This window comes from Danio aesculapii, chromosome 15 (genome assembly GCF_903798145.1).
Source record: "Danio aesculapii chromosome 15, fDanAes4.1, whole genome shotgun sequence".
In the NCBI taxonomy this organism is placed as follows: domain Eukaryota; kingdom Metazoa; phylum Chordata; class Actinopteri; order Cypriniformes; family Danionidae; genus Danio; species Danio aesculapii.
The window spans coordinates 17,568,773-17,580,381 of record NC_079449.1 but is presented as its reverse complement, the minus strand read 5'-3'; the positions used below and the strand labels follow the sequence as shown (position 1 = coordinate 17,580,381).

Here is an 11,609-nt window from a genome sequence, read left to right as displayed (position 1 = left end):
CTGTTTCGTTCAAGTATTACCTATGTTCACTGAGCTGATGTAATAAAATATTCTATGGATAATAATAAAAAACCTACAATGGTCCAAAAAATAGTACACCCAAATTTTTGTCTTTAGGAAAAATATTAAATATCAATATTTACCGTTGAAGTCAGAATTATTAGCCCCCGTTTATTTTCTCCCCAATTTCTGTTTAACGGAGAGAAGTTTTTTTTCAACCCATTTCTAAACATAATAGTTTTAATAACTTATTTCTAATAACTGAATTATTTTATCTTTGTCATGATGACAGTAAATAATATTTGACTAGATATTTTTCAAGACACTGTACAGCTTAAAGTGACATTTAATGACTTAACTAGGTTAATTAGGTTAACTAGGCAGGTTAGGGTTTTAGGCAAGTTACTGTATAACAATGGTTTGTTCTGTAGACTATCGAAAAAATATTTAGTTTAAAGGGGCTCATAATTTTGACCTTAAAATGGTTTTTAATTAAATAATTAAATTAAATAATTAAATTAATAATAATTAAAAACTGCTTTTATTCTAGCCGAAATAAAACAAATAAGACTTTCCCCAGAAGAAAAAATATTATCAGACATACTGTGAAAATTTCCTTGCTCTGATAAACATCATTTGGGAAATATATATATAAAAAAATGTCTCAATAATTAAGAAAAGACTATCAAAACCTCAACTTCATGCTGATTAAATGATATTTTCCCACTGTTTTTTCAAGATTAAAACATGGGTGATTGGTCAATTCTGGGCCGCTTTCTAACAGAGGTTCAGAATCATTCCACGGTCATCGGTAAAATCTGGCTGACGGTGCTCCTGATCTTCCGCATACTGCTGGTCACCCTGGTGGGAGATGCAGTGTACAGCGACGAGCAGTCCAAATTCACCTGCAACACCCTACAGCCTGGCTGCAACAACGTCTGCTATGACACGTTTGCCCCTGTCTCACACTTGCGTTTCTGGGTCTTCCAGATCGTTCTGGTCTCAACGCCCTCCATCTTTTACATCATCTACGTGCTGCACAAAATCACCAAAGATGAGAAGATGGAGACGGAGAGGATCCACGCAGAGGTCAATCACCCTAGTCGAATAGAAGGAGATGGTTCCAGACTGGCCTACGGAGCCCAGGGCGAGGAATGGGGTGGCCAGGACGAGGGAAGCGTTGAGCAAAGTCTCCTGCAGGAAGATTTCGGTGAGCTCGGCAAAGATCCAACCACACTTTCCAGTCAGGTTCTCCTCATTTATATTGTTCACGTCCTGATCCGTTCCGTCCTGGAGATCACCTTTCTTGTCGGTCAGTACTACTTGTTTGGATTCGAGGTGCCTCATTTGTTCCGCTGCCAAACGTACCCTTGCCCAACACGGACTGACTGTTTTGTGTCTCGAGCCACCGAAAAGACTATTTTCCTTAATTTTATGTTCAGCATCAGCTTGGGTTGTTTCCTCTTGAACATTGTGGAGCTTCACTACCTGGGTTGGGTCTACATTTTCCGTATGCTCTGTGCCGCCTGCTTCTTGTGCTGCAAGTCAGAGAGGGATTTGTATGCTCAAAGAAACCCACTGCTGCTTCGCCTCAGACACTCAATGCGGAGCAGGCTGGTCCTGCAGTCTCCAACAACCACTCTGTCTCAGGAGAAGACCGGGACGGCTTTGCTTTCACATGGTCCTGCCATCTCTTTCGAGACCGACTCTACTCTTGAATGCTCCTCAAAGAAGAACCCTGAAGAGAGGGAACGCATGAGGCTGAAATGGGCCAACATGGTTAGATTTACTGGTAAAAAGTCCTGGCTGTGATGTGTACAGATGGATTTTAGCTTCTTTTGTTAAGAGTAGCTCATTGTATATTTCAGTCTGAGTCTTGTTTTAAACATGTGGCTTTGTTAAGTTTCACCATGTACTGTATATGATTTGCTGCAGCTGATTCCAGCTTCCAAATGCTTGTCATCATGATCGGCTGACTGAGATCCCAGACTCGATTGACCCTTTTCACATTTCTTGGTTTCTCAGTAGCGGAAGTCATATTTGGGAAAACTTTGAGCGCAGTGAATGGGAGAGTACAACAAATATTTTTTTACAATCTTATTTGCTCAAATAATAAAAGAAAAACTCCACAATGATGTTATAAAGACTTTCAGAAAAAGGAAAAAATAGTGAGTGATGATGGCAGCCAGAGAAGAGAATAGCATCAAATGTACTGTCCTGTCCCATAGACGCTGCATTAAAAATCTCGCACAAGCAGTAATTCGTTTTTTTTTTTTGTAATTTGAAGAAAAGATGATAAAATACATACATAAATACATAAAACATATGAATAAATTCATATGTTTAAAAAAAATCTAATTAGAAACTTTCAAGGATTTAAGGTGATGATGACCGTTAAGCGTGCCATAACAAGCTTTGTGAAAAGGGTCCATTTTGATCCTTCAAGCTTTATACATATATGTAAGCTCTATATTGACAGTCATTTTGAATGTTAGTTTAATGACATTAATAACAGTAATGTTGTATAGTGTGAGCGTTTTAGTAAAAAAAAAAAAAAACTAAATAAAATGGGGCTTACACAAAAACTAAATCTATATTCGGATACTTAATAAACCTGCAAGATATAACTGCAGAATATAAACACTGTCCAACATGTAACTGACTACAAACACAAGCATAAAAAAAAATTAAACATGGTTATTTATTTCTGTACACTGTAAAAATATTTACAGTGTTAACAGTAGCAAAAACAACAAGATAAACTGTCTAGCAGATAATTCTGGTAAAGTCAATTTAGTTCACTGTATATATTACAATTACTGTTAACCAGGTAACAGATTTTTTTTACACTAGCAGTTGTTACATGTTAACATCACAATTAATTAATTAGTTCACACAATTAATTATGTTAACAAAGCAATTTTTACAGTGTCTGACAACTATGTTTGGAGAAATGGGATCATAATCTGTGCCCTTCAGACCTTGGTCCTCAAGAGTCAAAATCAAAGTGCGGTCAAACTGCAGTAAAATGATCTCGTGAGATTGATCACTATACCGATAGTGACAAAGCATTTAATTATCAGCTGATACTGATCTATGATCAATCACAGCATCCCAAATTTAAACCAAATTTTTAAACCAGATTTAAAATACACTGTAAACATATTTATCATTAATCATTTATCAAATTATCTTATTAATATTTACAATTACAGCAACCTACAATGATTAAGCATCTTATTCTCCCATTTGTTTTTAAATGAAGTAATGTAATGTAAAATGAAGTAATGTAATATGAAGTAATTTTCTGCTATGATTTTTTTTACAAGTGTTTTATTCATATTTTTAATAATGCATTGGATCATCGAGTGTTTGAAGATTGAGGAAAGTGAACAAAAAAACTAATCGTTTTCCAGCAACCCATGAATTAGAGTGAAGCTCAACATGAGCCAGCAGGATCTGAAACAGGGCTGAAACTTCAGCAGTTGAATTTGTTGACGCTGATCTTGACATTTGAGCAGAGTTGTTTTGTGGTAATGTTCTAATGTTCCTTGTCTTTTAGTATTTCATTCAAACCTTAATGCTGGACATAATAAAGGAAGGTTTCAGCCTTTTAGATTATAAATCAAGAAAAGCACCTTTTAAAATATGTGGAAATGTCACAAAAATTATACATTTAGTTAAATGTTATTAATTAATTATCAAATTATAAATGTACATTGATAACATTCTACTTCATCTATTATATGCATTTGAATCTGAGACATGTGATGTAATGTTACATATATTAGCACATGGTTGATGAGTGTTCAGTTAGCATGGTTGATGAGTCTGCAGTGCCAGCGCTTTTGTAAATATTGTACACATGCATTGTGAGATTGCAACATTGCTTGATTAACATATGCAAATGAAGCTGAATGCAATAAAAAATCAAAAACCTTGTATACTCATTTTAATGTACATACATTTTTATTTTTTTGGAGAAATTGGAAAGTAAATTCATTTTAAGCTGAACTTGTCTAAAATGTAGTGGTTTGTTTGTTGTTAATTGTTTGTTTAAAAAAATGAATAAAAGATATAAGTAATATTAAATGCAAAAGATTGTGGCCAGTAATTTTCTTTTGAAAGAAATTCTCCTATAATGCATCAACAGATCAACAGCCATGAAGACTTTTAAAAAAGGCTTACAAACTTACAAAAAAGGCTGTTTTAAATGAATAATGTTCTTTCAAACATTTACTAAAGAATCCTGACAAGAAAAATCACTCTTTGTTTACACTACAATATTGCACAACATAACCCTTCTCAACAGTAAGAAATGTTACTTGAACATGCCTTGCCACTATAAATTGTTAAATAAATATGTATATGTAATTATTTATAAATAAAATTTTTAATACCATTTCACAATATCTGATTGTATTTTTAATTGAATAAATGCAGCTTTGGTGAGCAAATTTCAAAAACAACATGTAACTTACTGACCCCAAAAATGTTACTAGGTAATAGCAAGGCCTGTCACTATAATCAATATATCGACTTATCACACAAAACATGGACATAACCTTAATAATTTTTGGTGATGCAATATATATCACTCGTACATGATTGCGCAACCTTTCTCTCTCTATTTGAGGTGTCAGTGTCATTGTCAGTTAAAAAAAAATACAATAGTATTTACTATAAATTACTATAGTATATTTTCATGTGAATGTCTGACAACTGAAAATAGATCTGGTAGCAGATATCGCAGCCTCTGTTACTTTTTACCTTTTTACATTTGTTATTATTTATTTAAGATTTGCGTTTCACATTCTGATTCCAATGCCTAATTATTCAATTGTTAAAATTACTATAATTAAATTAAATATTCTTATGATTAAAATATTATGTCTTTCTTTGTCAAGTGATGATATTGTATTGTCATTCTGGCATTATATAATGAGTTGCATAAAATGGCCTTAAAATGACAATAATATCGTTTATCGCAATATATTTTGGTGCAACATATCATACAACAAAAATAGATATACTAACAGGTCTAGTAATAGCTATAAAACCTTAAAACCAAAAAGAAAAAAGATTGCTTACAGTACAGAACAGTGTGATTTTGAAAAGCATTTTCAAACCTTTGTAGCCCTCTGGGAATGTGCAAACAAAATCAATGACTTATATTACATTTAGAATGAATATAAGGAAATAAGAAGAAATTAAACACGTAATAACATGATATATCTTATGTATATGTACAGTCAAGCCAGAAATTATTAATACTCCAGGCAAATTCTGACTTTATTATTCTTTTACTTAATTTTTTTCAGATTTTCGTAAATTATTACAGCTCAGGTCAATGCTTTGTGTCTAATTGTTTACTTTTGTGGCAGGTAGCTTTAATAAGTAGGATAATGTACATCCAGAATGTTGTTTTTGCAGAATAAAGCCTTTATACAACAGCGTCTGATAAACCCAACCCAGGCTCATTCTGAAAACATACCTCTACATACATTTCTGAAGACCATCAAATACGTCCCAGGAGCTATGTTTTTTTGCATTTTTTTTTCAAATCCACCAGAGGCCGCTGTGTACACTATTTAAGATCTCAAATTTCTCTTGCGAGTGCCAATTGTGCCTGCTATTCTCTCGTAAATCCATCAAAGGCCGCTGTTGACTGACTGTTTGACTGACTAATCGACTGACCCACCCCCCCTTAATATTTTAAAAAGCACCGATTGACCCGCCCACCCACTTCCCTAAACCTAACTGACAAATTTAAAAAGCAATTCAGAAAAAGAAAAGCCCTCGTCAGATTTATACCACATTCTTTACTTTGCATTCTTTATTTACTTGTTTATTTTATTTTTGTCTTAGCTTTCTTAAACCGTTCTTTATGGCACTCATACTCCGTTGTCGTGGTCATCTCCTCTCTGCATTTGAAGTCCGTCGATGTACATGGCAAGCTATCTGGACAAGCTGGTATCAGCCGGAAAACCATCCATATGGAGGTAAGCGGTCAGCTGGTAAGCGCGAAAAGGAATGGCGTCATATACCGCCCCGTAGCATTCATTTAAAAAATGAAATGCAGTCAAACTGTACGTCCTTCTGGCTACATAATTCACGATCTCGATAAATGTATATAGGCCCATGTTTTCAGAGTAAGTCTATGCTGGATAAACCTTACTGGCTTTTTTCGGCTAGATGTACATTATACCTTACATATAAACTTAGGTCTAATTACCTTGCATTTACATGGATTATATGGATCACTAACAACAAGAGCTGACCTCCTCAGCAACTGACTTCTCTGCACCAGGCCATAGGGGGGCACTGTTGATTTTGGATCCTATTTTAACAGTTTCATTCTGAACACTGTCCGCCCCGAGTCTCTTCTGGATTTCAGAGGCCATTGTCAAAAATGCCTTCTCAACATTGTTTGCATTCTTGGCACTCGTCTCCAGGAATGGGATTTTGAGCGATTCAGCAAATTCCTGAAAACAGCACAAATTATATCAATGATGTTTTAGCTTAGATCTTCCATTCCTGTAAAATAAACCATACTATAAACTCATCTAAGCAAACAGCTTACCATTGCTGTGGTGAAGTCTACCACCTTTTTTGATGAAAGGTCACTTTTGTTGCCAACCAGTAATTTGGAGACATTTTCACAAGCGTATCGATCAATTTCTTCTAACCATTGTTTCACATTGTTGAATGATTCCTGTAAAAGCAATTTACTCCATTAAACATTCTTCACTGACAAAATGCAGAGATATTAAATACTTCATCATATTTAAAAGTATTACTTGCTCGGTGACATCATAGACAATTATAATCCCATGAGCCCCTCGATAATAGCTGGACGTAATTGTTCGAAACCGCTCTTGTCCTGCTGTATCCCACTTCAGGACAGAAAAATGAACATGAGAACAAAGAAAAAAAGAAAAGAAAACAAAGAAAGCATTAAAAAAAGCATAATACTATTTTTTGCCAAAAATATATAGAAATATAATTATCCATACAGGCATTTAGGATTTTTTTCGCCATTGGCACCATTGCTAAAATAACTGGTTAGTATTGCTGTAACATTTATACTCACAATCTGCAGTTTGACTGTCTTCCCCTCCATTTCAATAGTTCTGATTTTGAAATCTACTCCAATAGTGCTGATGTAGCTCTCTGTATATGTGTCATCCTGTTGGAACAATTTTAACATCACCAGAAGCATCAGCTCATATTAAAATATACGGGACATTCTACCAGAAACGTACATTTTCACATATAAAAAATGTGACAGGGCCTGAACTTTAAGCGTCCTTAAAAAAATCATATAAAAACATGCATAAAATCATGCAATTCAATGATAGAATGCATCTGTGATCACTGTCAGCTTCTTTGACATCTCAAATGATGTCACTTCCGAGTCATAGTCTTAAACGTGTAATGCACACATTTTTTGTTAAATGCAAATGCGACAGGACTGATAGAAACATTGGGACAACTGTATTATATATTTGTAGCATTTATTTGTAGAATTTATTTATAATTTCATGTTTTTAATCAATTGATGTGAATGATAACTTAACTTAAACTTGCTATTTCTGAACGTTTTCCCCTAAATAGCAGTTTTTAGCATAACAAAACTATTAAAGTTGTAGGTGTAATTGGGCTGAGGACAAGGACAATAACAGGGTATGTACATTTGTAAAGTGTTTTTAATAAAGAAAAAAATCTGAGAACCAAATGAATGACATATTCCTTTACAGAACTACTTACAGAAATCAACCATCAGTCCATTTTAGACATTTTTAGGATGGAATACATTTTATTTACTGTATTTCTGTTTTGATTTCAGGGACAGATAAGGTACGTTTCTGAAGACTTTTTCCACAACATATGAATTAAAAATTAGTTTTCCTTATATATTAATAAACAAGTATTCATGCATATAAATACACTATTCTACATACAATTATGGGGAAAATTTGGGTACCTCTTTAAAATTCTCAGAATTGCTTGGATCTATTAGGTTTGCATGTTGAGTTAAATGTTTTTAAGCATTTTTTTTCAAGAGTTCACACTTAGCTGAGGATTGATTATAAAGCGTGTTTGGCATGCTGTCCCGGGAGAGATCCCTGAGCTCATAAGATCCTCGAGCCCGGGGCTCCCTCCTGTTGCAAGGCGGGAGGAGAGTTTGACCTCAGGTAGATCTCGAGAACTCCCCTGCTGTAGTAACTAATGAACAGATAGAAATTGCTCTTAAAGATAACTACATACTAGAAGCATGTCTATGGTGCTGATTTGGATTAGTCAATTAACTTAAGTTGCATGTTTTTGGACGGTGGGAGGAAACCGGGGAACCCGGGGGAAACCCACGTGAGCATGGGATGAAAGTGCAAACTCCACACAGAAACATCTGTTGGTTTGGTAAAGCCTGGAACTAGATACGTTCTTGCTGTGAGGCAACAGTTCTAAGCACTGGGCCACCGTGTCACCCATCTAGGAAGGAGGAGAAGTAGGGGTGGAAGGGGGGATTCTTCAAAACGAAAATAGCGGTGTAATGAAACCCAGAGTATTTGTAGTAGTTTTGGAGTCGTCTGATTGGTGCATTGAGAATTGGATAATGCGGATCCAGCCGCTAGCAATCATAAGCACGTGATCCTCTCGAAATTAGTTTATAAATAAACTTCACTTATTTTTACAATAGTCTGACAACATTTATTCCAAATTTTAATTCAAAATACTGTTGTCATAAGAGCATATTTCGGTAACACTTCAGGTCACAATTCATGCTATCAACTAAAGGCTTATTACCTGACTATTATTTAAATATTAATTGTTCTTTAGCAGTTATAAAGCATGATCTTATTCTGCATCTCTAATCCCACCCAAAACCTCCTACTTTACTAAATATTAATACACAGCTAATTAATAGTTTATAGTTGGTAGTGTTAGTTAATGGTTTGTTAATAACATGAATTATGACCTAAACTAAAGTGTTACTCATATTTCCTCTGCAATATAACAATTGGTTTGAATAAAATGTTTTTATTCCACCAAATATTAATTTCTTAACACAGTTTTATAGTATCATCTAAAATAAATATAAACATGTCTGACCACATGGCACATTTTTTGTTAATTTATGCCAAAAAAAAACTCTGCTTGACAACATTTAATTTTTAAATTTGACAGAAATATCATAAGTAGATTACATAAAAATCTTATTTTTTTTTCATAAACACATACAGTAATTAACTTTAAGTCCTAAAAAAGTGAGGTGAGTAAACAAAATATTGGATTAAATACTTTAAACACTGAATCTTTTTCATTGAAGTTCAACCTCTAATTGAAAAAAGGAGGGAAAATGATTGAATACTAGGCCTGAACAATATATAATTTTAGCATTGATATCGCAATGTGTGTATCTGCAATAGTCACATCGCAAGATTAGATTATTTCATTCATTCATTCATTATCTTTTTGGCTTAGCCCCTTTATTCATCAGGGGTCGCCACAGCAGAATGAACCGCCAACTTATCCAGCAAATGTTTTACGCAGCAGATGCCCTTTAAGCTGCAACCTATCACTCAGAAACACTCATACACTATCATTCACAGCCAATTTACCTATAGTGCATGTCTCTGGACTGTGGGGACACCGGAGCACCCAAAAGAAACCCACGCGAACACGGGGAGAAAATGCAAACTCCACACAGAAATGCCAACTGAGCCAGCCGTGGCTCGAACCAGCGACCTTTTTGCTGTGAGGCAACATCGCTACCCACTGCGCCACTGGATTACATCATTTACAATATACAATTATTCATACAATGATGACCAAATTCTTTTACGTTTGATTGTTCAATTTTTATATTTGAATACTGTTAGGCCCCCTTTAACCTTTTCTGTCCTCTGTCATATTTATATATGTTTAATTTATTCGATTGTATGCAGATGTGAGGCATAGAAAAAGACTTGATCACCCTAGTCGATCTAAATTAATGAGATCTTTTCAATGTCAGATTTTTCCAATATCGTTCAGCCCTATTGAATACATTTACTTTTGGAGGTTGATGGACATAATGAAAAAAATTATATTCAGTATAGTTCACTTGTCAGATTGACAAGAATACATCTTAATACCAAATATTAATGGGGACAAATATAATGACCTCACTGGGGACCCAAAATAGAACCTTGAGGTACAACAGACTTGAGCTTCTAAAACATAACAATTTGTTTATTATTCGTTCAAAACAGTGCTAATGCTGTCAATAATTTCATTTTCAAGAAACTCCAAAAAGAAAGTTAATGTCTTATTGAAAAAAAGAGGGACAAATGATTTGGCTTACAGCAAACCGTAGGAGTAAACATGACTTTCCAACACCAGAGTCCCCAATCAGCAGCAACTTGAATAGGTAATCACTAAGAAAGAAAATCAAAAACATATTATCATTAACATTATTGTACAGATGTACATGCTTCACTATAAGCTATAATGGTGTATATGCACACAGACTTTTAATTTCAGTCAGCCAGCCCAGGGCTTCCGGTTAATTGCCATCCCATACAAAATCGCCGCGTTTAAGATCTGAATTCTTAAAACTGAATTCTTTCTTTACTGCTTGGCTGAGATACGATATAAAGTGGGTATCAGACAAAACAAGAAGCACTGCATTAAATGATATTTTTCCACGTCATGACTTTAAAAAAATGTAAATTAATTATACCCCACTATTTTCAATAAAATTTCTGCGCTAGCTTGTGGCTAATGAGGGCGCCTGCGTTTAAGCAGTCTTTTGTCTTTTTTTACGCTTTAACAACCAAATGGATGCTTTAGTCTATTAAATGAATGCATTATAATTACACTACAACATCAATGCTGTGAAAGAAACCTTATGAAAATGAAAATAGTCACATAAAGCTTTCACCGGAAGTTCATCATTGGCTGAAGCATATAGCTTCACATGCACTAGCTGTGCATATAGCCCATTGTGGATATAATAGTCATTAAATACACACACTTGAGGCCTAGTCATTGTAACTAAAGATGTCTGTTCACCGTTAGCACGACACCATCTTTTATAAACCAATCAACTAGCACCACAAAAAGTAAACAAGGAAGGTTTAGATACCAAACTACTTACTACTCAGGATTCATTCTTAGGTTAGTTAATAGCAGGATGCTGTACAAACGTGTTTCAGCCCGATTATTATGCTCAGCTGGATTCTGTCCTTGGAAATGCAAACAGCAACAGCCGAGGCAATAGTGGACCTAGATACTGCTCCATCATTTATTAAAGCCTCCGATCATGTTACAAAGTGGTCATTACCTGTTTCTTAAAGTTGCAGCTCAGGAGTAGCGTCAAGTAATGTACAAAACGTAGCTTTTAAAAGCAAGCATTGATGTCTGACTAACTCTGATGACATGAATTGTGCAGGAATATAACTACATTGCAAGCAGGCCGTTTTTACTGTGATATAGGTTTGTCATTTTTAGGAAAACAAAACATACAAAAACTATTACTAAACTCGTGGAATTCATATTTAAAATCGAGAAAATAATTTATTTAAAACTGGCATCCAAAACTGACTAACTTAAGAACTAATAAT

At 34.6% G+C, this 11,609-nt stretch overlaps 2 protein-coding genes across 2 annotated transcripts; one reads left to right on the top strand and one right to left on the bottom strand.

The window, feature by feature from the left end:
• The first annotated feature begins 747 nt into the window (after window positions 1-747).
• LOC130242081 (gap junction delta-2 protein) lies at window positions 748-1,812 on the top strand. The gene has a single exon (XM_056474097.1). It carries the CDS (start codon window positions 748-750, stop codon window positions 1,810-1,812), a length of 1,065 nt encoding a protein of 354 aa, XP_056330072.1.
• A 4,402-nt stretch (window positions 1,813-6,214) lies between these two features.
• Window positions 6,215-11,226, bottom strand: zgc:171927 (uncharacterized protein LOC100124616 homolog). Its single transcript, XM_056474098.1, has 6 exons — window positions 11,144-11,226; window positions 10,349-10,421; window positions 7,094-7,189; window positions 6,801-6,896; window positions 6,584-6,715; window positions 6,215-6,485 (listed from the first exon to the last, which is right to left on the bottom strand). Exons 1-6 carry the CDS (start codon window positions 11,155-11,157, stop codon window positions 6,264-6,266), a joined length of 633 nt encoding a protein of 210 aa, XP_056330073.1. The 5' UTR covers window positions 11,158-11,226; the 3' UTR covers window positions 6,215-6,263.
• Between the last annotated feature and the right edge of the window lie 383 nt (window positions 11,227-11,609).